We start from the raw sequence: 22,021 nt of genomic DNA on the forward strand, positions 1-22,021 counted from the left end.
CTATTCCACCCTCTAATTTTTTTATTACCTTTTTTTATTGGATAGAGACAAACAAATTGAGAGGAAGGAGGCAAGAGGGAGAGGGACAGAGAGATACCTGCAGCCCTGCTTCACACTTGTGAAGCTTTTCCCTTGCAGGTGGGGACTGGGGTCTTGAACCCAGGTCCTTGTACACTGTAATGTGTGCACTTCACCAGTCGTGCCACCACCTGGCCCCAAAAATGAAGTTCTTTTTTAAAAATTAATTTATTTATTTATAAAATGAAATATTGACAAGACCATAGGATAAGAGGGGTACCACACAAGTCCCACCACCAGAACTCCGTATCCCATCCCCTCCCCTGATAGCTTCCCTATTCGTTATTTCTCTGGGAACATGGACACAGGGCCATTATGGGGAGCAGAAGGGGGGAGTTCTGGCTTCTGTCATGGCTTCTCCACTGGACATGGGTGTTGGCAGGTGGATCCACACCCCCAGCCTGTGTCTGTCTTTCCCCTAGAGGGGCAGGGCTCTGGGGAGGGGAGGCTCCAGGACACATGGATGGGGCTGTCTAGCCAGAAAATGAAATTCTTAAGGGAAGTCCTGAGTCATGGAGATAAGAGGGAAATGCAGAAAGGTGGAAGAAGATAAGCACTTTGAGGTATGACCAATGGCCGAGTGGAGCCAAACGGAGAATGTGTGCGAACAGGCCCCTCACCAGCCGCTGTTTGAGGAGAGCAGCACTGTTTACGGGTCACATTCACATTATCGGTGCTGTTCCCCGTGGGGAGTGATCATGTCACGGCTGCGAAACATAGCAGTAAACAGACAGCACCGACACCACAAACTGTCTTGACAAGAGACTTTGTTTTGGTTTTAAAGATTTTAATTTTTCAAAATAGGCTGTCCTTCAAGAAGCAAACACTTTGGTCAGTATAATAATACAGCAACATTTTTTTTTTTCCCTCCAGGGTTATTGCTGGGCTCGGTGCCTGCACCATGAATCCACCGCTCCTGGAGGCCATTTTTCCCCCCTTTTTGTTGCCCTAGTTGTTGCAGCCTCGTTGCGGTTATTATTGCCATTGTTGACGTTGCTTTGTTGTTGGACAGGACAGAGAGAAACGGAGAGAGGAGGGGAAGACAGAGAGAGAGGGGAAAGAAAGATAGACACCTGCAGACCTGCTTCACTGCCCGTGAAGCGATTCCCCTGCAGGTGGGGAGCCGGGGGCTCGAACCGGGATCCTTACGCCGGTCCCTGCGCTTTGCGCCACGTGCGCTTAACCCACTGTGCCACCGCCCGACCCCCTACAGTAACATTCTTAAACTCCGAAAAAATGCTTTGATGAACCATTTAAAAATTTTGGAGTAAAACTTATGTAAATATCTAGATATCCCTTCCATTTAAAAAAAGAGTCCATATTTTGTCCTCCTAATAGTAACCTTACATCTTTAATAAATGACATTTTTTTTTAAATTTTTTATTTAAGAAAGGATTAATGAACAAAAACATAAGGTAGGAGGGGTACAACTCCACACAATTCCCACCACCCAATCTCCATAACCCACCCCCTCCCATGATAGCTTTCCCATTCTCTAGCCCTCTGGGAGCATGGACCCAGGGTCATTGAGGGTTGCAGAAGGTGGAAGGTCTGGCTTCTGTAATTGCTTCCCCGCTGAACATGGGCGTTGACTGGTCGGTCCATACTCCCAGTCTGCCTCTCTCTTTCCCCAGTAAGGTGTGTCTCTGGGAAGCTGAGCTCCAGGACACATTGGTGGGGTCTTAATAAATGACATTTCTTATAAAAGCCATTTCTAGTTGGCCTATTATCACATATAGAACACAGTACATTTGGGCTTTCAGAAAAGTTATAACACATTTTTGCATTAAAAAATCTAAAAATATGCCATGACTTTTCCAAGAACCCGATGGATTGTTGGCAAGTACATCTTTGGTGAAAAATGAGAGAAGATGCTAGAAGCAGATTTTGCTCTGTTTAAAATAAACTAGATAGAAAACTTACTAAAGTCTCACTTTTCTTGATAATTATTTAAACGTACATGATAAGTTACAGCCTTTATAAGTGGAAGGACCTGATGATGTTGCTCAGTGGTAGAGCAAGCTTTTCACGTGTGAGACTCTGGATGTGACCTCTGCTGCTCAAAAAGTAAGAGTAGTTCACAGTCAGGAGTTACGTGTGTGTCTTCACAAAGGTTTTTTTTACTCAAATTGCAAATTTTTATTTTCATTGTTTTAATTAGGTGAAGAGTTAGCAAAATCGAGGGCTTCTGCTGCATCAAATGAGTAAGTCCCACATTTCGATTTTTTTAAAAAAAGATTTGTTTTTCATTTATGTGTGAGGGGGAGGAATCAAGGACACTGCTCTGTCTGTCCCATGTGGTCCCGGGCCTGAACTGGGGCTCGTGTGTCCAGAGAACAAGCCGACCTGCTGAGCTAACCCCAGCCGCTCGTATTTAGATGAAAACAGCAGCCTTTCAGAAAGATTTTAGGCTCATAGCAAAATTGAGTGCAAAGATTTTGGCATGTGATCTTGATTATCATGCCTCCACACCACTGTCAGAATTCCCTGCCAGAGCTGCTCATTAAGAACAAAGAAAGGAAAATGGGTGACCCGGCACTGGCACTTGATCAGCTGCGCCCGCTCTTGGCACTGCCCCGCCCGAGGCTCTGACACATGGGCGATGGCTGTGCCTTGTACCCGACACAAGCACAGCGCTGCCCCAGACGGGCCTCGTCTGCCGACTGCTCACTCCCCACTGGTCTGAGTTCTCAGTGCCTCCTTTGTCCTTTCTTCTGGAATATTTTCTTATGGCCACGTCACATTGTTGATATATGTCTTCAAAGTCTATTGCGTGAGTCCTTTTCCACTTTCAAATCTATCAGTAGGAATACTTTCAGTCAGTTTTCTCATGGACTGGCTGGGTGGTTCACTGGGATGGCGACTCACATGTGAACCTGGCCCCCACTGCATTGAAGGAAGCGTCAGTCATAAAATAAACACACACATGCTTATTGTTCTGCATGAGCAAGAGTAGTATTTCTGTAAGTCCTTTATCAAATGCAAGGGCCTGGGTTCAAGCCCCATGTCACAGGGGAGCGCCATGGGGTAGAACTAGGGAACCCCAGGGGTGGTATAGCGGTGCTGTGGTGAAGTGCCCTCTCTCCAAAGTGACTAGAAAAGACTTTAATATATAAAACTGATAGTATTGAAGCTAGCCAGCCAGTAGCAGCGGATGGTGATATTCATTTGATGTATCGTTGCCAAGTTACTTAAAGTCCGCTTATTTTTGTATTTAAAATCCAGTTTTGTTTTCAGGAGTCATTCATGCAACTGTCATTCTGAGTTTTGTCCTATAAAGTATAGAGGACATCCTTGTAGGTGCATGTTGAGAAACTTCTCAAGTTCTCAGAGGTGTTACAAAATCGTTATGAGTCTGCTGCTACTATTTTACTGGTACTGTTACTTACTTGCCACTGGGCTTCCTCCTGGGGCTGTTTCCCTTTTGCTGCTGTTTTTCTCTGGAAAAGAGGGTGAGGCAGCTAGAACAGGCAACAGAGAGGGGGAGAGAAGCAGAGGGGAGAGATACTTGCAGTGCTGCCCCACCACTCATGACTCTCCCCTGTGAGTGGGGACTGTGTGTCTTTTCTTTTCTTTTCTTTTCTTTTCTTTTCTTTTCTTTTCTTTTCTTTTCTTTTCTTTTCTTCATTTCTCTTCTCCCTCCCTCCCTCCCTTCCTTCCTGCCTCCAGGGTTATTGCCAGGGCTCTCGAATCCACTGCTCCTGGAGGCATTTTTTCCTCCTTTTATTGCCCTTGTTGTTTATTGTTGTTGTTGTTACTATTATTGTTGTTATTGCTGTCATTGTCGTTGGACAGGACAGAGAGAAATGGAGCGAGGAGGGGAAGACAGAGAGGGGGAGAGAAAGACAGACACCTGCAGACCTGCTTCACCACCTGTGAAGCGACATCAACCGGGATCCTTACGCCAATCCTTGCACTTTGTGCCACCTGCGCTTAACCTGCTTAACCCGACTCCCCCATTTTTTTTTAATTGCTCTCGGTGTTATTGCTTGGGCTTGGTGCTTGCACTGCAAATCTACTGCTCCTGGTAGCCATTTTCTTTTCCTGTTTAATCTTCTTTTTTTCCCATAGAAACAGATATTGAGAAGGGAGGTTTGGTGAGGAGGGTGCAGAGGAGGGACAGAGACGCCCATAGAAATACTTCACTGTGAAGCTCCCGCTCCTGCAGGTAGGACGGGAGCTTGAACATGGGTCTTCCCGTGGAGCTGGCCTGGGTCTGTGAAGTGAAGGTCTGTGTGAGGTGCTAGCAGAGGTCAGGAGGGAAATGCTTGGTTTGCAAGTAGGTCGAGTTTTTTTTTTTTAACCTCAGATTTAATACTGTTGATGTTTTTGTCTATATTCTTGATTACCTTTCATAAGAAGGCTTGTAAGACCAAACATTTTCACTATACTACCTTAGTGATCTGGCAGTCGGTGGCCCAGGGAGAAATTCCATCTGTGCCTGGCTGCAGTGATCAGGCCTTTGAAGCTTATGTCATTATGCTTAAACCACCTTTCTGTGTGTGAGAAGTACTTTTGTTCTCCCCTCCCTCCCTCCCCCCCTTTCTTCTTTTCTCTCTGTGTCTTTTCTCTCTCTGTATCTCTCTTTTATAGGGCAGGGAGAAGTAGAGGGGAGAGGGAGATAGAGAGGGAGACAGAAAGAGTGACACTTGCAGACATGCTTCACTGCTCATGAAGCTGCCCCCTGTAGTTGGAGGCTGGGGACTTGTACGTGGTTCTTGTGCTGGGTGATGTGTGCGCTCAACAGGTGGCACCACTGCTTCTGCTTGGCTCCCCAAATCCACACATTGTCAAGTCCTTCTTTTATTCAGCTTCATTAGTTTTTTTAATTTATTTTTTATTGGGGCATTAATGTTTTACAGTTGACAGTAAATACAATAGTTTGTATGTGCACACCATTTCCCATTTTTCCACATAACAATACAACCCCCATGAGGTCCTCCGCCATCCGGTTCCCGGACCTGAGCCCTCTCCACCCCGGAGTCTTTCACTTTGGTGCAGGACACCAACTCCAGTCCAGGTTCTGCTCTGTGTTTTCTCTCCTACTCTTGTTTTTCAACTTTTTAGAGAAGGAATTCTGAAAGTGTGATTTTCACATCACTTAAGACATTTTCTGACCATGTGTGCGTCCAAGACCCAACAGCTGTAGAATGAGGTAGTGCAGGCAGCTTATATGAGCCACCTGTCCCTTATCTGCAGCACTGAAGGGATTGTTTTGGTCCTGTCTCCGTTAGAGTATAGCAAGGTACCTTCAGTGGGAATTAAACCTTAGCTTTTGCCTACCAGTTTCACATTGTGTTTGTTTATTTATTACTGTTATTACTATTATCATTACCATTATTATTACTTTCCCCAGAGCACTCCTTAGCTCTGTTTTATGGTGGTATGGGAGCTTGAACTTGGGACCTTGGAGCCTCAGGCATGAGTCTCTCTCTCCCTCTCTCTCTCTCTCTCTCTCTTTTTTTTGTTTGCCTCCAGGGTTATCACTGGGGCTCTGTGCTTGCACTACAAATCCACTGCTGCTGGTGGCCATTTTCCCCAAATTGTTGCCCTTGTTGTTGTTTTGCTGCCATTGCTCTGTGGTCATTACTGTCGTTGTTGTTAGGACAGAGAGAAATGGAGAGAAGAGGAGAAGACAGAGAGGGGGAGAGAAAGATAAACACCTGCAGACCTGCTTCACCGCCTGTGAAGCCACCCCCCCCTGCACGTGGGGAGCCGGGGCCTTGAACTGGGGTCCTTAACGCCGGTCCTTGTGCTTCATGTCATACCTACTGCGCTACTGCCCGACCCCGAGAGTCTCTTTGCTTCATGTCATACCTGCTGCGCTACCGCCCGACCCCGAGAGTCTCGTTTCAGAGCCATTGCTTTGTGCTCCCGCCCAGCCTGCAGTTTCTTTGTGTGGTTTGTTTTCCCTGAGCACTGCTCAGCTCTGGCTTATGGTGGTGCAGGGGGTTGAACCTGGGACTTCGGACCTCAGGCACGAGAGTCTTTTTGCAGAACCACCGTGTTGTCTACCCCCCGCCCCAGTTTTACATCGTGCAGATAGCTTTACTTACAGCAGTGAACAGAACAACTTTACCAAACCTAGTTCATTTACGTATTCCATTGACACAGTGTCTAACTTGCGTCCCGTATGCTGAACTGTTAGAATTCTGTAAGGTAAAACAAGTGACTAAATTTCATGCAAGCAAAAATATGTTAAAAGTTTCTTCTGTTAAAATCCTTTTTAAAAAATGTCGTGGTAGGAGAGGGCCCAGTGACCTCCTGGCTTGGGACCCCCTGTTTGGATCATCGCTGGAGCCCCCTGCAGCTCCGCCCCCATCGGCGTCAGGTAAGTGCAGGATGCAGCGTCTTTCCCGCTCGGTTTACCCGTCACTTGTGCTTTGCTTGTCTTCCAGTCCTATTACCAGGGAAAAGTGACTGTGTACTATTTCCTTGACTTAAAGAGCCTGTGGCCTAACTAGTAAATCCTCACTAACACGAGCTTTCTTTTCCACTTCAGTGCATATTGGTGGGCGTCAGTCAGCATCCTCGTCGGGTCTTTCAGCTGCATGCGTGGCCATCAGCGCAACCGGCCCTTTATGAGCGGGTGTTGGACTTGTATCTCATTTTCCAGTATCATGAACACCCTGGGTCTCACACACTTCGTGCATGTTTCCTTCTGGATAATGTTCTTAAAATCCTTTACCAGTTCCGGTTTCATGAGTCACAGACATACCTGCTGATGCTTCTTGCCAAAACTGCTGTTCATCTGTGTCTGTAGCAGCTTAAGGAATGCTTTCCTTAAATTCTTTCTCCTTTTTTCTTAATGCACTTACCCCCCCCCCCCCCGTAAATTAGTGATGACAAACTTATGAGATAACAGGGGTATCATTCCACACCGTTCCCACCACCAGAGCTCTGTGTCCCCACTCCCTCCATTAGAAACTGCAGTGGTTCTCCTGAGGTCACAGCTATGGGTGGGACCGACCTTCCTTCCTTCCTTCCTTCCTTCCTTCCTTCCTAAGGAAATTGTCCTTTCTTTTTTTCTCAAATATTTTCATTCATTGGATAGAGACAGAGAGAAATTGAGAGGGCAGGGACGAGATAGAGAAGGGAAGAGAAAGAGAGACACCTGCAGCCCTGCTTCACCACTTGTGAAGCTTCCCCCTGCAGGTGGGAATTAGGGGCTTGAACCTGGGATGCTGTGCACTGCAATGTGTGCACTTAACCAGGTGCACCACTGCCTGTCTCCTGGACTATTATTTCTATAACTAACTATATTTATGCATATTTGCCCATTTTTTATGGTTCTGCCTTCTTTTCTAAGTCACAGCTACTACTTCTGAGTGTTCTTCCCTTTTTCCTCTTCTCTGTCTGGGCCCTGATGGAATTGCAGTTCAGAGACCTTTGGTCATCTTCCCTTAACATTTACCCCTCTGGGAGCATGGACCAGAATTCTTTATGGGGAGCAGAAGGAGGGAGTTCTGGCTTCTGTCATTGCTTCTCCACTGGACATGGGTGTTGGCAGGTGGATCCACACCCCCAGCCTGTGTCTGTCTGTCCTAGTGGGGCAGGGCTCTGGGGAGGGGAGGGGGCTCCAGGACACATGGGTGAGGGCGTCTGCCCAGGGAGGTCAGGTTGGTGTCATGGTAGCATCTGTTACCTGGGTGTCTGGAAAGTGGTAAGATATAAAGCAGGACAAAGTGATCAATGAACAGGAGCCACAAAGTAGTAATGGAGCGAATGAGAACAGGGTCTGAGTGAGAAGGATCTAGGAGTGTACTTTGGGTGTGTGCGTCTATGCCTTGTATATGACCGGTGGTTTTTACCGGAGCTTGATGATTAACATGGAGGCAGCCCAAAAGAATTGTCTGGGAAGACGGTGTCAGGATTGAGGACGGGGCTAGAAAGCTCATTAGGGCAGAGGGTAGCTCCTGCACTTGAAGAAAATCTATAAATGGAACAAACCGTTTCCACACCCATCTGACCCAGTCATCCCAACTTCACATGCTCTGCAGGTGCCCGCCTGGGCAAGGTCTTGTTCTGTCAGCTTGTTCCTTACTCTCTGTTCTTTGCCCAGTCTTACTTCGTTAGGGCCTTCATCTCAGCAGAAGGGTCCTAAGAAGATGATTCCTACAAGTCAGCTGACGAGTGGAGTGTCAGCCTTCCAGTGTCGCCTTATGTTCTAAAGTGATTCTTGAATCTTGGTGCAGACATAGCTGCAGTTGTTTCTTCTGCCGTGTAGATAGTGCAACGCTGGTGGACACAAGCGACCGCTAAATACATAGTGAGCTAAGATATGTTGCGGACACTTTTTAAACAGTCACAGTGACTTACGACTTCAGGAAAGTTTCTACTAGATTCATTTAAGGTACATTTAAGTACATTGCAGTTGCCATAGGAGGGTTAGAGTGTGGTTCAGCGTAAGTCAGGTTGCAAGTTTTTTTTCTTTTTTCTTTTTTTTTTTTAAATATTTATTTAATTAATTTATTTATTTATTCCCTTTTGTTGCCCTTGTTGTTTTATTGTTGTAGTTATTATTGTTGTTGTCGTTGTTGGATAGGACAGAGAGAAATGGAGAGAAGAGGGGAAGACAGAGAGGAGGAGAGAAAGATAGACACCTGCAGACCTGCTTCACCGCCTGTGAAGCGACTCCCCTGCAGGTGGGGAGCCGGGGTTCGAACCGGGATCCTTATGCCGGTCCTTGTGCTTTGCGCCACCTGCGCTTAACCCGCTGCGCTACAGCCCGACTCCCATGGGTTGCAAGTTTAAGGTAAATGTTTCCATGCGTTTAGGCTCCCGGTTTTGGATTGTTGCTTCAAAGCTTGGTCTTGCATTGTTTGCTGTAGAGCTAGATGTATTGACATTCTTAAGACCTTGGATCTGAGATTGCTTTATTTTACCAGCTAATTTTCAGTATATGTATATATTTGAAGCAGGAGTATAATTTATGTTACGGTTCTTAGTTTTATTGAAAAGCTGAAAGTTTTCTTCCAGGAACATTTTTGGCGGTTTCAAGAAAAGTATTTCTAGTAGATAGATTCCCAGTAATCTATCTATAATTGCATGTCTGTTTTAATTTCCCGAGAAATGAGCTTTGAATACTGCTGTAAAGTCAAATGGTCATGTGAAGATTGCTACATACTAATGACTTTCTTCAAATTCTCTTCTTTCTCCCCTCGCCCCTGCCAGCCAGGCCCACGACTCCTCTTTCTGTGGGTACCATTGTCCCACCTCCAAGACCTGCTTCCAGACCAAAGCTGACTTCAGGCAAACTCAGTGGCATCAATGAAATAGTATGTACTCCGACGTCTGTTTGAAGTCATAGGGGGAGAGAGGGAGAGACAGAGAGACTCCCGCAGCCCTGCTTTACCACTCGTGAAACTTCCCCTGCCGGTGAGGGCCCAGGGACTGGAACCTGGGTACTTGCGCATTGTAACATGTGTGCTCAGCCAGGTGCGCCACCACCCGGCCCCGTGAATAACCTTTTTTTTTTTTTTTAATATTTATTATTTTATTTATTTATTCCATTTTGTTGCCCTTGTTGTTTTATTGTTGTAGTTATTATTGTTGTTGTCGTTGTTGGATAGGACAGAGAGAAATGGAGAGAGGAGGGGAAGACAAAGAGGAGGAGAGAAAGACAGACACCTGCAGACCTGCTTCACCGCCTGTGAAGCGACTCCCCTGCAGGTGGGGAGCCGGGGTTCAAACCGGGATCCTTATGGTGGTCCTTGCACTTTGCGCCACCTGTGCTTAACCTGCTGTGCTACAGCCCGACTCCCCGTGAATAACCTTTTAAGAAAGCACTTTGGTAGTATAACTTTCATGCTACTTGTAATTACTTAACTTATAAAACAATCTCTTAAGCATACTTTTTTTTTGAAATGCAGAAAATGTTTTATGTGCAGAGAGTCTCTGTAATACATTAAAAAATTTTTTTTCATACTCTCTTTGTTTATTGGATAGAGACAGCCAGAAATTGAGAGGAAAGGGGGAGAGAGGGAGAGTGACAGAGAGACCTCAGCAGCCATGCTTCACCACTCGTGAAGTTTTCCCCCCTGCAGGTGGAGACCAGGGGCTTGAACCCAGGTCCTTGTGTGCTGTAACATGTTTGCTCAACCAGGTGCGCCACCCCCTGGCCCCTGTAATACATTTTTGAAAGTGATTTGACCTTTGGCACCTCTGTCTTCTGGGCTGGTGAAATAGCTTGGTTGGGTAATAAATGTGACGGGCTCGAGCCCAGCCCCCAGCTCACTGAAGGAAGGTTTGCTGCTGTGGTCTCTTCCCCTCTCTTTCTGTACCTGAAACACAAAACGAAATTAAAGAAGTGCTTGACAAAATGTTGACCCTGCACATACCATTATTTTTTCAGAATGTAGGACTGTTTGCGTTTTAGTAAGTCGCCTTTTGTTTTAAGCCCAGGCCATTCAGCCTTCCTGTAACTTCCAGCGCCAGCCCGCCTCCTGCTGCCCCCCTCGCCAGGGCAGAGAGCTCTTCCTCCATCTCCTCGTCTGCTTCTGTGAGTGCTGCCAATACGCCAACAGTAGGTGAGTGACTGCCCTCGATTCCTCCTGGGAGTTATCTAGACCGTGATCAGTTGTGTTTTGATGGGCTGGCGTCCTGTTTATTTCTTTACTGGCTTTATTGATTTTAACCAAAGTAGCACTCAGTTCTGGCTTATGGTGGTACTGGCGGGGAGGGGTGTGTGTGTGTGTGTGTGTGTGTGTGTGTGTGTGTGTGTGTGTGTGTGTGTGTGTGTGTGAACCTGGGGCATCAAAGCCTCAGGCATGAGTGTTTTTGCATGACCATTATGTTCTCTCCTCAGTCCTGAATCGTAAAGACTTAAAAGTAGCTGTTAGAGGAAACAATACAAACATAAATCTTACTGGACAAATTCGGTGCTTTTTATATCACCTTCTCAGGGTGATGTTGATTTAGGAGACTGTCACAGGGGTACAGGTGTCTGCACATCACACCCCACTGCATTGTCATGCTGCCCAGCCATTTACTACACCTGGATTTTGCTCTTTTTTCTGCTGTCACCCTTACCTAATCCGTCTTACAAATTATTGTTACCATTCACACCCACTGTTTTTAGTAAACGAAAGGCAAAGTCACTCAAACAAAGCAGCTGTATCTTGGGAATGACACCTCTCTCAGAGATGTGACTGTTCGCATTGCTTACTTCCTGCTTTAATCATAGTGATGTTTCGCTTGCTCACTGATGTGTACAGAGCATGACTTAAGACTGAAATTGCACTCCTGGCACTTGAGGTATCTGCTTGGGTCACCTGGGAACATGAGAAATAGAAGCCACTTAAATCAGAAACTGCAAGAAGGGACAGCAGTCATTGAGCAGGTCTCTAGGTGACTGATAGGATTCACGAAACATCTGAGCGCCAGAGCCCCTCGTTTCAAGTTGATTTAACTATACAGAATTTGATTTGTTGGAACTCACATAGAAATGTGATGTGCTTATAAAAATAACATTGGTAATATAAGTTTACATGAGATTGATTTCTGATGTCGAAATGTCATTTTACATGTAAACTGTTTGTAAGCAAGATGTCTCTGGTATGTTTTCTGTTGTTACGCTGCACATTTTACTCTTGCTTATGCGGGTGACTGTTAGTTCTCTCCCCAGAGCATTTTAGTAGGGGAACAGTCAAACCCAGTGGCACTCAGGCTGGCGGCTTGGGTAACCAGAATCAGCTGTAGTTCTTTTGCACGATAGATTTTTCTGTCGCTCATGGAGACTAGGTTTAGTTGAGCTGGAATCTGGTTTTCCTAAGTTTCAGCAGTGGAAGACCCACAAGTCAGCCCTGCTGATAGAGGCCGGCAGTCAGCGTGCTGTGGGCTTTGGCCAGCCAGGTGTTGTGGACCTGCCCTGAAAGTTCTCTTCACTCGGATGCTCACTCAGTTCTCTTTCAAGTTTTGATTCTTTTTGTTTCTTGAAAATGTTTTCTTTTCTTGCAATATTTTGTTTTATCTAAAATGATAGAAGATGATAATTTGATTGGAACACTCTCTGAAATTGAAAAGCACTGTGAGACGTCACAAGGTACTGTATCAGAAGTAAATGTTGTGTTGACTAATGACCGTGAAGTGTATCTAAAATACTTCATCTAGTTTTTCTTTTCCAGCAGTGTTTATATAGTATGTCAGAAACAAGATAACTATTAAGGTTTAACTCTTTCAATTTTGTACTAATCATATGTACATAATCATATGTAGTTGCTATATAGGATCCAGTGATGTGAAGCCCTCAAACCAAAAAAAAAAAATTATTCAAAAAGAAGCAGAAAGGATCTGGGCAGGGGCGTACCCGGTTAAGTGCACATAGGACACTACAAGGACCTGGGTTCGAACCCTGCTCCCCACCTGCAGGGGGGATGCTTCACAAATGAAGCAGGTCTGCAGGTGTCTGTTTCTCTCCTTACCTTCCCTCTCAACGTCTCTCTGACCTAGTGGACTAAAATAAAAAAAGAAAAGAAAAGAAGGCTGCAAGAAGCCGTCGATTTATAGTGCTGGCACTGAGTCCCAGCTATGGGAGACAGCAAAAAGCAGAAGCAGAGAGAACAGTAGTTAAAACAAGAAAGAAAAACACGATGACTAAACTAACTACACCAAAAAGACTACTCATATTGTGGGCCAGCGTTCCAGATACAGAGGTAGGAAGTATATGAGAATGAACCTTCAGCTTTGCTCATTAACTGAAAAGAATTCTACACAGATATCTAGTGATTATTACAGGAAGGTACCCCCCTGCCTTACCTTTTAAACTACCTAAAACATAAAATCATTTAAATGTGGAATACTTGAATCAAAATCAGAATGCATATGGTTCTTACAAAGAATACAAGGAATCTTTCACTTCTAAAACACTACTCTAGGGGCCAGACAGTGGCACACTCAACAAAGCACACACATTACAAAGTATACTCTAAAAAATACTCTAAATAAAATAGTATAGATGCCAGTTTCTTAAGGACGTGAAGTCCATGTTTCTTTGTCATACCTTCTGTTGAAATGTGCATGTCCAGTATGCTCCAGAAAGGGGAAGTGGCTGACACAGGGGGACAGTCACCTGCAGCTCCAGGGAGGGGGAGAGGCTGACACAGAAGGAGACAGTCACCTGCGGCTCCAGGGAGGGGGAGAGGCTGACACAGGGGGACAGTCAGTCACCTGCGGCTCCAGGGAGGGGGAGAGGCTGACAGAGGGGGGCAGTCACCTGCGGCTTCAGGGAGGGGGAGAGGCTGACACAGGGGACAGTCACCTGCGGCTTCAGGGAGGGGAGAGGCTGACACAGGGGACAGTCACCTGCGGCTTCAGGGAGGGGAGAGGCTGACACAGGGGACAGTCACCTGCGGCTTCAGGGAGGGGAGAGGCTGACACGGGACAGTCACCTGCGGCTTCAGGGAGGGGGAGAAGCTGACACAGGGGACAGTCACCTGCGGCTCCAGGGAGGGGGAGAGGCTGACAGAGGGGGGCAGTCACCTGCGGCTCCAGGGAGGGGGAGAGGCTGACACAGGGGACAGTCACCTGCGGCTTCAGGGAGGGGGAGAGGCTGACAGAGGGGGGCAGTCACCTGCGGCTTCAGGGAGGGGGAGAGGCTGACACAGGGGACAGTCACCTGCGGCTCCAGGGAGGGGGAGAGGCTGACACAGGGGACAGTCACCTGCGGCTCCAGGGAGGGGGAGAGGCTAACAGAGGGGGGCAGTCACCTGCGGCTTCAGGGAGGGGAGAGGCTGACACAGGGGACAGTCACCTGCGGCTTCAGGGAGGGGAGAGGCTGACACAGGGGACAGTCACCTGCAGCTTCAGGGAGGGGAGAGGCTGACACGGGACAGTCACCTGCGGCTTCAGGGAGGGAGAGGCTGACACAGGGGACAGTCACCTGCGGCTTCAGGGAGGGGAGAGGCTGACACAGGGGACAGTCACCTGCGGCTTCAGGGAGGGGAGAGGCTGACGGGGGCAGTCACCTGTGGCTTCAGGGAGGGGAGAGGCTGACACGGGACAGTCACCTGCGGCTTCAGGGAGGGGAGAGGCTGACACAGGGGACAGTCACCTGCAGCTCCATCTTGTCATGAGGAGATTTTGATGTTCCCCTGGTGGCCACTACTGCCGTCTATTTGCCACATTTCAATAATGAATATGATATTTTGTAGTAAAAGAATGACTCCTCATGATTTTGTGGATAAATTTTCATATAATTTTTCAAAAAATTGTTATGAAACTTGGTTTGGGAAAGTTCTCATTTCCTGATATCCAGAAGCCAAGTTCTTATTTTTGTGTACTTTAAATTACTACATTTTTTTTTACCTGTGGAAAAGTTTTTAAATAAGAGTTCTCAGATCTCAAACTCTTCCTGACTTGTATTTGTTTTGACTTTATGTGAAGAGATCAGAACTGTGGCACTGAGGCATTTGATAATGCTGAGGGTTAGATGTGGGACCTGCGGCAAGGTCTGTGCTCTAAGCTTCCTCCCTGGTCCTCTTCTGACCTAAAGCAAAAAGCTTTCTTTCTCACTATTTTCACGACCACAGCTTTGCTGGTAAGTCAGAGAAAGCCAGTACTGACTTGTAGTCAGAATTAGTGCTATAGAACTCTCAACAGGACTTCGGTCCTTCACTGTAGATAATCACATCTGAAATAAAAATGCCTCATGGCTAAGAACACTGTGGAGCTTATGACATCAGATACCACATGTAACACATTATTTTCTTTCAGGGAAAGTGAATCATTTTTGTCTTAAGTAAACCACCTCTATTAACTTTAAAAACCTGAATGCGTAGATAGATTATATTTGTTTACATTTTATCATGCCTATAAAAGACCGACTTTCTATGATTTGACTCCAGGGATGTCTTGTCTGAGTGAACTTTATGTTATAGAAACCTTCCTTGTTATCGTTAACTGAAATAAGATAGTGGAGGAATTGAGTATTATATGAAACAGCACTCAGAGATACTAATGGTTGAAATAATTAAAATACAAAAGTCAAATTTAGTGCTTTAAAGTATGTGATTAATTTAACTTGAAAGAAATTAGTATCTGAATAGTTTTGAAACTGCTAGCAGTGTAAACTATGCAGGTCAGGGACTTTGTTCTTCTGACATTGTTCACCCACCCCTTCTTTGTCATTTCACTGAACAGAAAGTCAGTGTAACGCGCTCCCTGGTTATTTATTTATTTGTCTTTTCTGTTATGTCCCGCTTTGTTTGATGCTACATTCCGTAACCTCCAGACCTGTACTTGGCGGCACCACTGAAACCTGTAATAGTTATGTGTGACGTGCTAACACTGTGAACCTGCTGTTTCGGTGTTTAAACGCGCCTTTTTGTAGGTTTAACAGGTGAACCTTGTGTATTCTAGGTGTGTCACGAGGTCCCAGCCCTGTGAGCCTGGGGAGTCAGGACACCCTACCTGTGGCCATCGCCCTCACCGAGTCTGTCAATGCCTACTTCAAAGGAGCAGACCCCAGCAAGTCAGTCTCTGCAAGATGCTCTGTGTGGGGGAGGAGAGGGGCCTGAGGAGAAATCACACCTTGCTTCAGTTGCGTGGAGGCTGGGATTCCTGTGTGTTTGCTTCTTGGTTTACCAGCGATAGTTGCTAGGGATTGTCTGTGTCTGTTTCTCCGTGACTCCTCAGACTGTTGTGTGAGAGGCAGTTTCACATCAAGGCCAAGTACTGCCCTGCCTGCGCTGCGGTCCTCACGCCACGCCACGCCACGCCACGCCACGCCATGCCACCCTCCCCACTGAGCCAGCCCAGGGCTGCAGCTGTAGTCCGAGACCTTGCTCATTCACCCTCTCTCCACTTACTGTGCTTCTTAGATCCTGCTTAGGAGTGAGACTATTTGGTATCTGTCTTTCTCTCCTGGTGCTCCATCCATGTGGTAGCAAAGGACAGGCTCTCCTCTTGTCTTACAGCTGAGCAGTGATTCATTGTAGAAAGCCACAAACTCCCGTCTACGCACGCGTGAAGCTTCCTTGCCGCCATGGCTGGACTAGTGCTTCTATTACGTGATGGACGTAGTGTCCACATAGCCTTTGAATACCTGAAAGTGTGTTTTTTGGATTGGTGTCTAGGAGACATATTAGCTGGGCTATATATATATATGGTGGGTCTGCTTTTACTTTTCTGAGAGGCGGCCATACTGTTTTCCCTCGGGGCTGGCCCGATTTACATTCCCACCACAAGGTGGCCTTCTCTTCCATATCCTGACCAGCGCTTGTTTTTTTCCTATCCTTGTGGGTGCAGGCCGCTTGCATCCTTGTTGTCCTGATTTGCATTTCTCTGGTCGTGACAATGAGCATTGCCCCCAAGTGCCGCCAAGGTCTGTGCATCTTCTTTAGCAGAATGTCTTTCTTTTGAGCTCTTCCCATCAAGCAGTGGCCATGTCTTTATTCATGTGCAAGGACAGACCAACGCCGTGGCGTGTGTGGTGTTGGGGTCAAGTCCGGACTCCATGTTCGAGAGCACAGCTTCCCGGGACCCTGCTGCCTCTTGTGCCACCTCCCACTCTGTGATGGGCTGGTGCGGTTATTTATTTATCTATCTATTTATAACAAGGGAACACTGACAAAACCACAGGATAAGAGGCGTACAGCTCCACACAGTTCCCACCACCAGAACTCATCCCCTCCCCTGACAGCTTTCCTGTTCTCTATCCCTCTGGGAGTGTGGACCCAGGGTCTTTGTGGGATGCAGAAGGTGGGAGGTCTGGCTTCTGTAGTTGCTTCCCCACTGAACATGGGTGTTGACAGGTGGATCCACACTCCCAGCAGCTTTTTTTTTTTTATGACTTATTGATAGATCTTGTGTATCAGCCCTTTGATATATAGTACACAAATGTTTTTCATCTTTAAGTATGCTGCTAGCTGTGGCTTCTTTCACAAAGCTGCTTTAGAGGCTGGAGAGAGACCTCACTAGACTGGTGCCCAAGTCATGCCCACGCCTCTAGTCCTGCTCCTTGTGCACATGGAGGCGGGTTGGGTTTCACCAGGACCAGGTGTTGCCAGACAATCCCAGAGGTGTTATGTAAAGGGCAGGTGTGATGTCGGACTGGGAAATCCCCAAATCGAAGGAAACGTGATCGAAGGCTGGTGGACAGTGGAGTAGGAATGCTTTGACGAGGTGAGAGGCACAGAACGAGAGTTGAAGATCTAGAGAAATGTAGAGAGAGGCCTGTGAAGTGGGAGTGAGCTGAGTGAGTAGTCTGAGGTGGACAACGGAGAAGCTGCAGTTCCGTTGAGGAAGAGTAGAAAGCAGAAATAAGGGCCAGGGATTTGAAAAGACTAGCTGTGTGGACTTTGATGTCAGTGAAAATGACAGGAATGGGGACAGAGTGACAGTGACAGACAGAGGGTCAGCAGCTGAAGTGTTCAGAGAGGGCCAGGGAATGTAGATGGTTTGAAAGGGCTGAGGTAGCAGACCATGTAGTTTCCTGACATAAGTGTCCAAGCTGGTGGATTTTAGAAAGGAGGGTAGAATATGGAATTGGAAGAAGCCGTGGCAAGCGGCAGGCTTGGGACTTTGCTGGACAAAGAGGGACAGATAGCTACAAGTGGAGGAGTGTCCGAGGAAGCCGCGTCCTCACGGCAGAGCCGGGGCGTGACTTTAGCAGACGAGTCAAGAGGCGCTGTTGGTGTACTTGTGTTTGTGTTTAAAGTCCACTCTAGGGAAAGATGACGCTGAGTGAGCATGCCATGTCACATAGGCTCATTTCATAACTGAATTGAAAAAAGCAGCCGTAATTATGATAGAGGGGTGTGCGTGTGTTCCTTTTTAAAGCCAGTGTGCTGTAAACAAAGATTCCACATCATATTTTGACTTTCCCTAAATCCTCAATTTCAGGTGTATCGTGAAGATCACAGGTGACATGACCATTTCCTTTCCCAGTGGGGTCATTAAGGTCTTTACTGGCAACCCGTGTCCTGCTGTCCTGTGCTTCCGGGTGAAACACATCAGCAGGCTAGAGCAGATCCTTCCAAACGCGCAGCTTGTGTTCAGGTTTGTGGACCTCTTAGTTCAAGGGTGTAACTCCTTGTTAAGAATATTTCCCTCTTTGAAATAATAACTGAATTTGAAGACAACGCCCATATCTACTGTGATTAAACAGCTTATATTGTCTTTTTGGTTTGGGTGCTGATGGTCGTCACAGATGACTCTTTCTTCCTACATTCTCAGTCTTTGAGGCTTTCTCTGGGGCCCAGTCTTTATCTGTTAGCTTCCCTTCATCTCGTCTTTTGGTTCATTTCTACGGCCCAATCCCAGGCCATCAAAGTGCTATAGAGAGACAACGAATACGGAAAAGTCAAGTGAGTAACAAAAGTGTTTCTTAAACACGCAGTGACCCATCACAGTGTGGTTCTAACACGAAAGATTTTTGGATGAACATGCAAGCAGTTACCGTCTACCTCAAGAAACTCTCAGAGCAAAATCCAGCTGCTTCTTACTATAACGTGGATGTATTGAAGTATCAGGTGAGTACAGTGTTGTAAAAATCCTAAATGAGAATACTGACATGTCCCGTAAACCCGCACTTGGGCTGCATGTCGAGGCTGAGACTTATTCCAGAAATCTGAAGGTTCTGAGTACTTCATCCAAATCCACCATCTATTCTTTATTAAAATACTGAGTGATCTATTCTTTATTAAAATGCAGATGTGTGAGTGTGTTCTTGACCTGAAAAACAACAGCATACGTCGTGACAAGTAGATAGCTACATTAGCTATGGTCAGGGAGGGACAGCCATTATTCTTAGTAGATCAGACTTTTCTGTATGTGCTAATGCAACCAGGCAAGAGAACAAAATAAGCAGTAATGAATACTGGAAAGTCAGACCTAGTGAGAGAGTTCAGTGGGGAAGGCTGATGCCTTTCTACCCAGGCTTAGACTTGGGTAACAGGGAAGGAGGTTCCAGTAGTGTTTCCCTAGCCCCACTTAGTAATTTATATAGATGTAGCAAACTAGATATATTAATATACATTAACATAATATGTGGCAGTACCTCTCAGAATAACCACGTCAGGAAAATACCAACAAGTTTAAGAACTAGTCAGTGGTCCAGGAGGTAACATAGTAGACTTTCAAGCATGACGTCCTGAATTTAGTTTCTGGCAGTGCATGTACCAGTGCATGGCAGTGATGTCTGGTTTTCTATCTCTCTACCTGGGTTCCTCATTAATAAACAAGATGTCTAGAAAAAAATTAAACATTAAATAATCAGAAAGGAATGATTTCTATAGACTTGAATATAGCTAGAAACACTTCATTCAAAGGAAGACTCGTGTGAACAACTTAGATGTTTCTGAAGTAACTGATAAATTTAATGTAACCCTGATCAGACCAGTTAAATTTGATAGATTTTTAGTTACAACTGTCATTTTCCTTTTTAAAAAAATTAATTTACAACTGTCATTTTCAAGAACTCTCAAGAAGTAAAACTTAGATAAATAACAAGTGTTTTAAACAATAATTTTAAATGATATATTCACTTTACAGAGAAAACTAATTCTCATATGACCATATTAAAATAGTTTGAAAGACACATAATAGATAAACAGAACAGATCAGAACATTCAGAAATAGATTTAAAAGTAACAAAAATATATGACAGTGCAGATTTGAGGACACTGTGAAAATGATGATTAACCCAGCAGATGGTTTTGGGGTAACAGGATAAAGCTGGGGGGGTGACTAAGCATTCATGAGAGTGCAGTTAAGCACTGTAAGCTGGGGGACGACTAAGCATTCCCGAGAGTGCAGTTAAACACTGTAAGCTGGATGAATCCTCATTCCAGGTTTGCTGCATGTGACCCACTTAGAGCACTGTCACACACCTCGCAAGTCTCTCCCCCTTTATTGGTTTCAGTGGTTTGCAGTACAGTTGCTGGTAGGAGGTATAACCTCCCATCTCCCCAGTAATAGGTGTCTGCAAGATACTTTTCCCCTCAACTTTTGATAATTACAAAGAATCTTTGAATTCTGCATGAAATAATCAATTGTTACATGTGTCAGTACTTGCCTGATAACATGCTGACTTGTGGGCCTTGCGCGAAGCCGATGTGTCAGATTCTCTGCACTGGGAGCCAGAGGACAGTCCGGTCTAGACAAGATTCAAAAGCGTCCAGACCCAAGCTCTAAGGCTCTCCCTCCCCAGCAGCAGGCCTCCCCCGGGCACTGCTTCTGCTTCTCTGGCCTCAGGTCCAGTATGTCATCTCCACAGGTATCAGTATGACTTGTTACTTAATTTTCAGGGTCCAAAAACACGAGTATTTTTTTCTCTCAAGGTGTCATCAAATGGTATTCAGTCCACTCCTTTAAATCTTGCAACATATTGGAAATGTGCCACCGGCACCACTGATGTGAGAGTGGATTATAAGTACAACCCCGAGGCGATGGCAGCACCGAGTGCCTTGTCCAACATACAGGTGGCTGTCCCGGTGGATGGAGGAGTGGTGAACATGCAGTCCCTCCCACCTGCATTATGGTAAGTGGCTGCTAATGACTGCTGACGGCCTCACCGACGTGCCCCGGGATTGTCAGCCAAAGCATTTGCCTTTAGATTAGTTAACTGAAAAAGTAGAATCGGAATTGCTAGAGTGAGGATGGTTTATCAGTTTTTAAAAAAATTTTACTTATAAAATGGAAACACTGACAAGACCATGGGATAAGAGAGGTATAATTCCTACCACCAGAGCTCTGTATCCCATCTCCTCCTTTGAAAGTTTTCCTATTGTTTATCCCTCTGGGAGTATGGACCGAGGGTCATTGTGGGGTGCAGAAGGTGGGAGGTCTGGCTTCTGTAATTGCTTCCCCGCTAACGTGGGCGCTGACAAGTCGATCCACACTCCCAGCCTGTCTCTCTCTTTCCCTAGTGGGGAAGGGAACTGGGGAGGTGGGGCTCCAGGACACATGGTGGGGTCGTCTACCCAGGGAAGTCAGGCTGGCATCATGGTAACATCTGGAACCTGGTGGCTGAAAAAGACTTTAGATATAAAGCAGAACAAATTGTTGACTAATCATGAACCTAAAGGCAAGAATATTGCAGATGAAAATTTGGGGTCTCCGTTTTGGCTGCACTAATTTCAGGACCCATCTTCCTCACGTGGTAGGCAGAGTATGTTGTCCAACCTCCCTTAGGAGAATGGAACACTCCCCACCCTTGTTGGTCCACACTGAGGGCAGGGTCCTATATGGGCCCACAGAGGGGTCCATTGTGTTGTTCTGATGGAGACGGGCAGTGGCAGTGGAGAGAGGGGTCTGTTAGAGGTCTAGGCCCATCATGTCTGTGTGGGAACCCCAGGACTCCCTGACTAGGGCCCCAGATGATGGGGACAAACTCTCTCTATAAAAAGTGTCCTGTTCTCCTGAGAAATGATTCAGGTGCAGAACTCCACGACAACTCTGGAGGCAAAGAATAAAAAGTTCTGGAAATTTTTAATGTTATCGCTGGGGAATGCTCCAGCTGGTAGAACGTCAGATTTAGGTGCCTGTGGCTTTCGGTTTGATCATGGCCCTTGACATAGCAGACTGTTTGGTATTAGTGTTACAGTCTGATAATAAAATTGAAATGTTTTCCCCGACCAGTGAGCGTCTGCAGCCATCTCTTCTCTGGCCAGTGAAAGTAAGGAATTCATAATCTGGTCAGCTTCCATTAACTGAAAAAGAGCTATATTTAAAGAATTTATTTATTTATTCATGAAAAATACAGGCAGAGAGAGAAAGAACCTGACATCACTCTGGTACATGTGCTGCCGGGGATTGAATTTGGGACCTTATGGTTGAGAATCCAGCGCTTTATCCACTGCACCACCTCCCGGACCACTAGAATTATATTTGCATCAGACATTTTCAGCAAGAAACTTGAAATTTGGAAAAGTATTACTACAGCAAAAAATGAAAATGAAAATAAGAATACTAAGCCTCAAGTAGATAAAATATACAGATAATG

The 22,021-nt window shown here is 45.9% G+C and overlaps 1 protein-coding gene across 2 annotated transcripts in view; it reads left to right on the plus strand.

The window, feature by feature from the left end:
* FCHO2 (FCH and mu domain containing endocytic adaptor 2) overlaps positions 1-22,021 on the plus strand; it is a 103,165-nt gene that overhangs the window by 75,071 nt on the left and 6,073 nt on the right. For both annotated transcript variants that reach the window (XM_060201034.1, XM_060201033.1), the window contains exons 15-22: positions 2,240-2,282; positions 6,324-6,409; positions 9,253-9,356; positions 10,478-10,607; positions 15,436-15,547; positions 17,920-18,075; positions 18,416-18,548; positions 20,358-20,557. In XM_060201034.1, the coding sequence (XP_060057017.1) occupies positions 2,240-2,282; positions 6,324-6,409; positions 9,253-9,356; positions 10,478-10,607; positions 15,436-15,547; positions 17,920-18,075; positions 18,416-18,548; positions 20,358-20,557 (964 nt within the window). The remainder of the gene's footprint in view (positions 1-2,239; positions 2,283-6,323; positions 6,410-9,252; positions 9,357-10,477; positions 10,608-15,435; positions 15,548-17,919; positions 18,076-18,415; positions 18,549-20,357; positions 20,558-22,021) is intronic.

This window comes from Erinaceus europaeus, chromosome 11 (genome assembly GCF_950295315.1).
Source record: "Erinaceus europaeus chromosome 11, mEriEur2.1, whole genome shotgun sequence".
In the NCBI taxonomy this organism is placed as follows: domain Eukaryota; kingdom Metazoa; phylum Chordata; class Mammalia; order Eulipotyphla; family Erinaceidae; genus Erinaceus; species Erinaceus europaeus.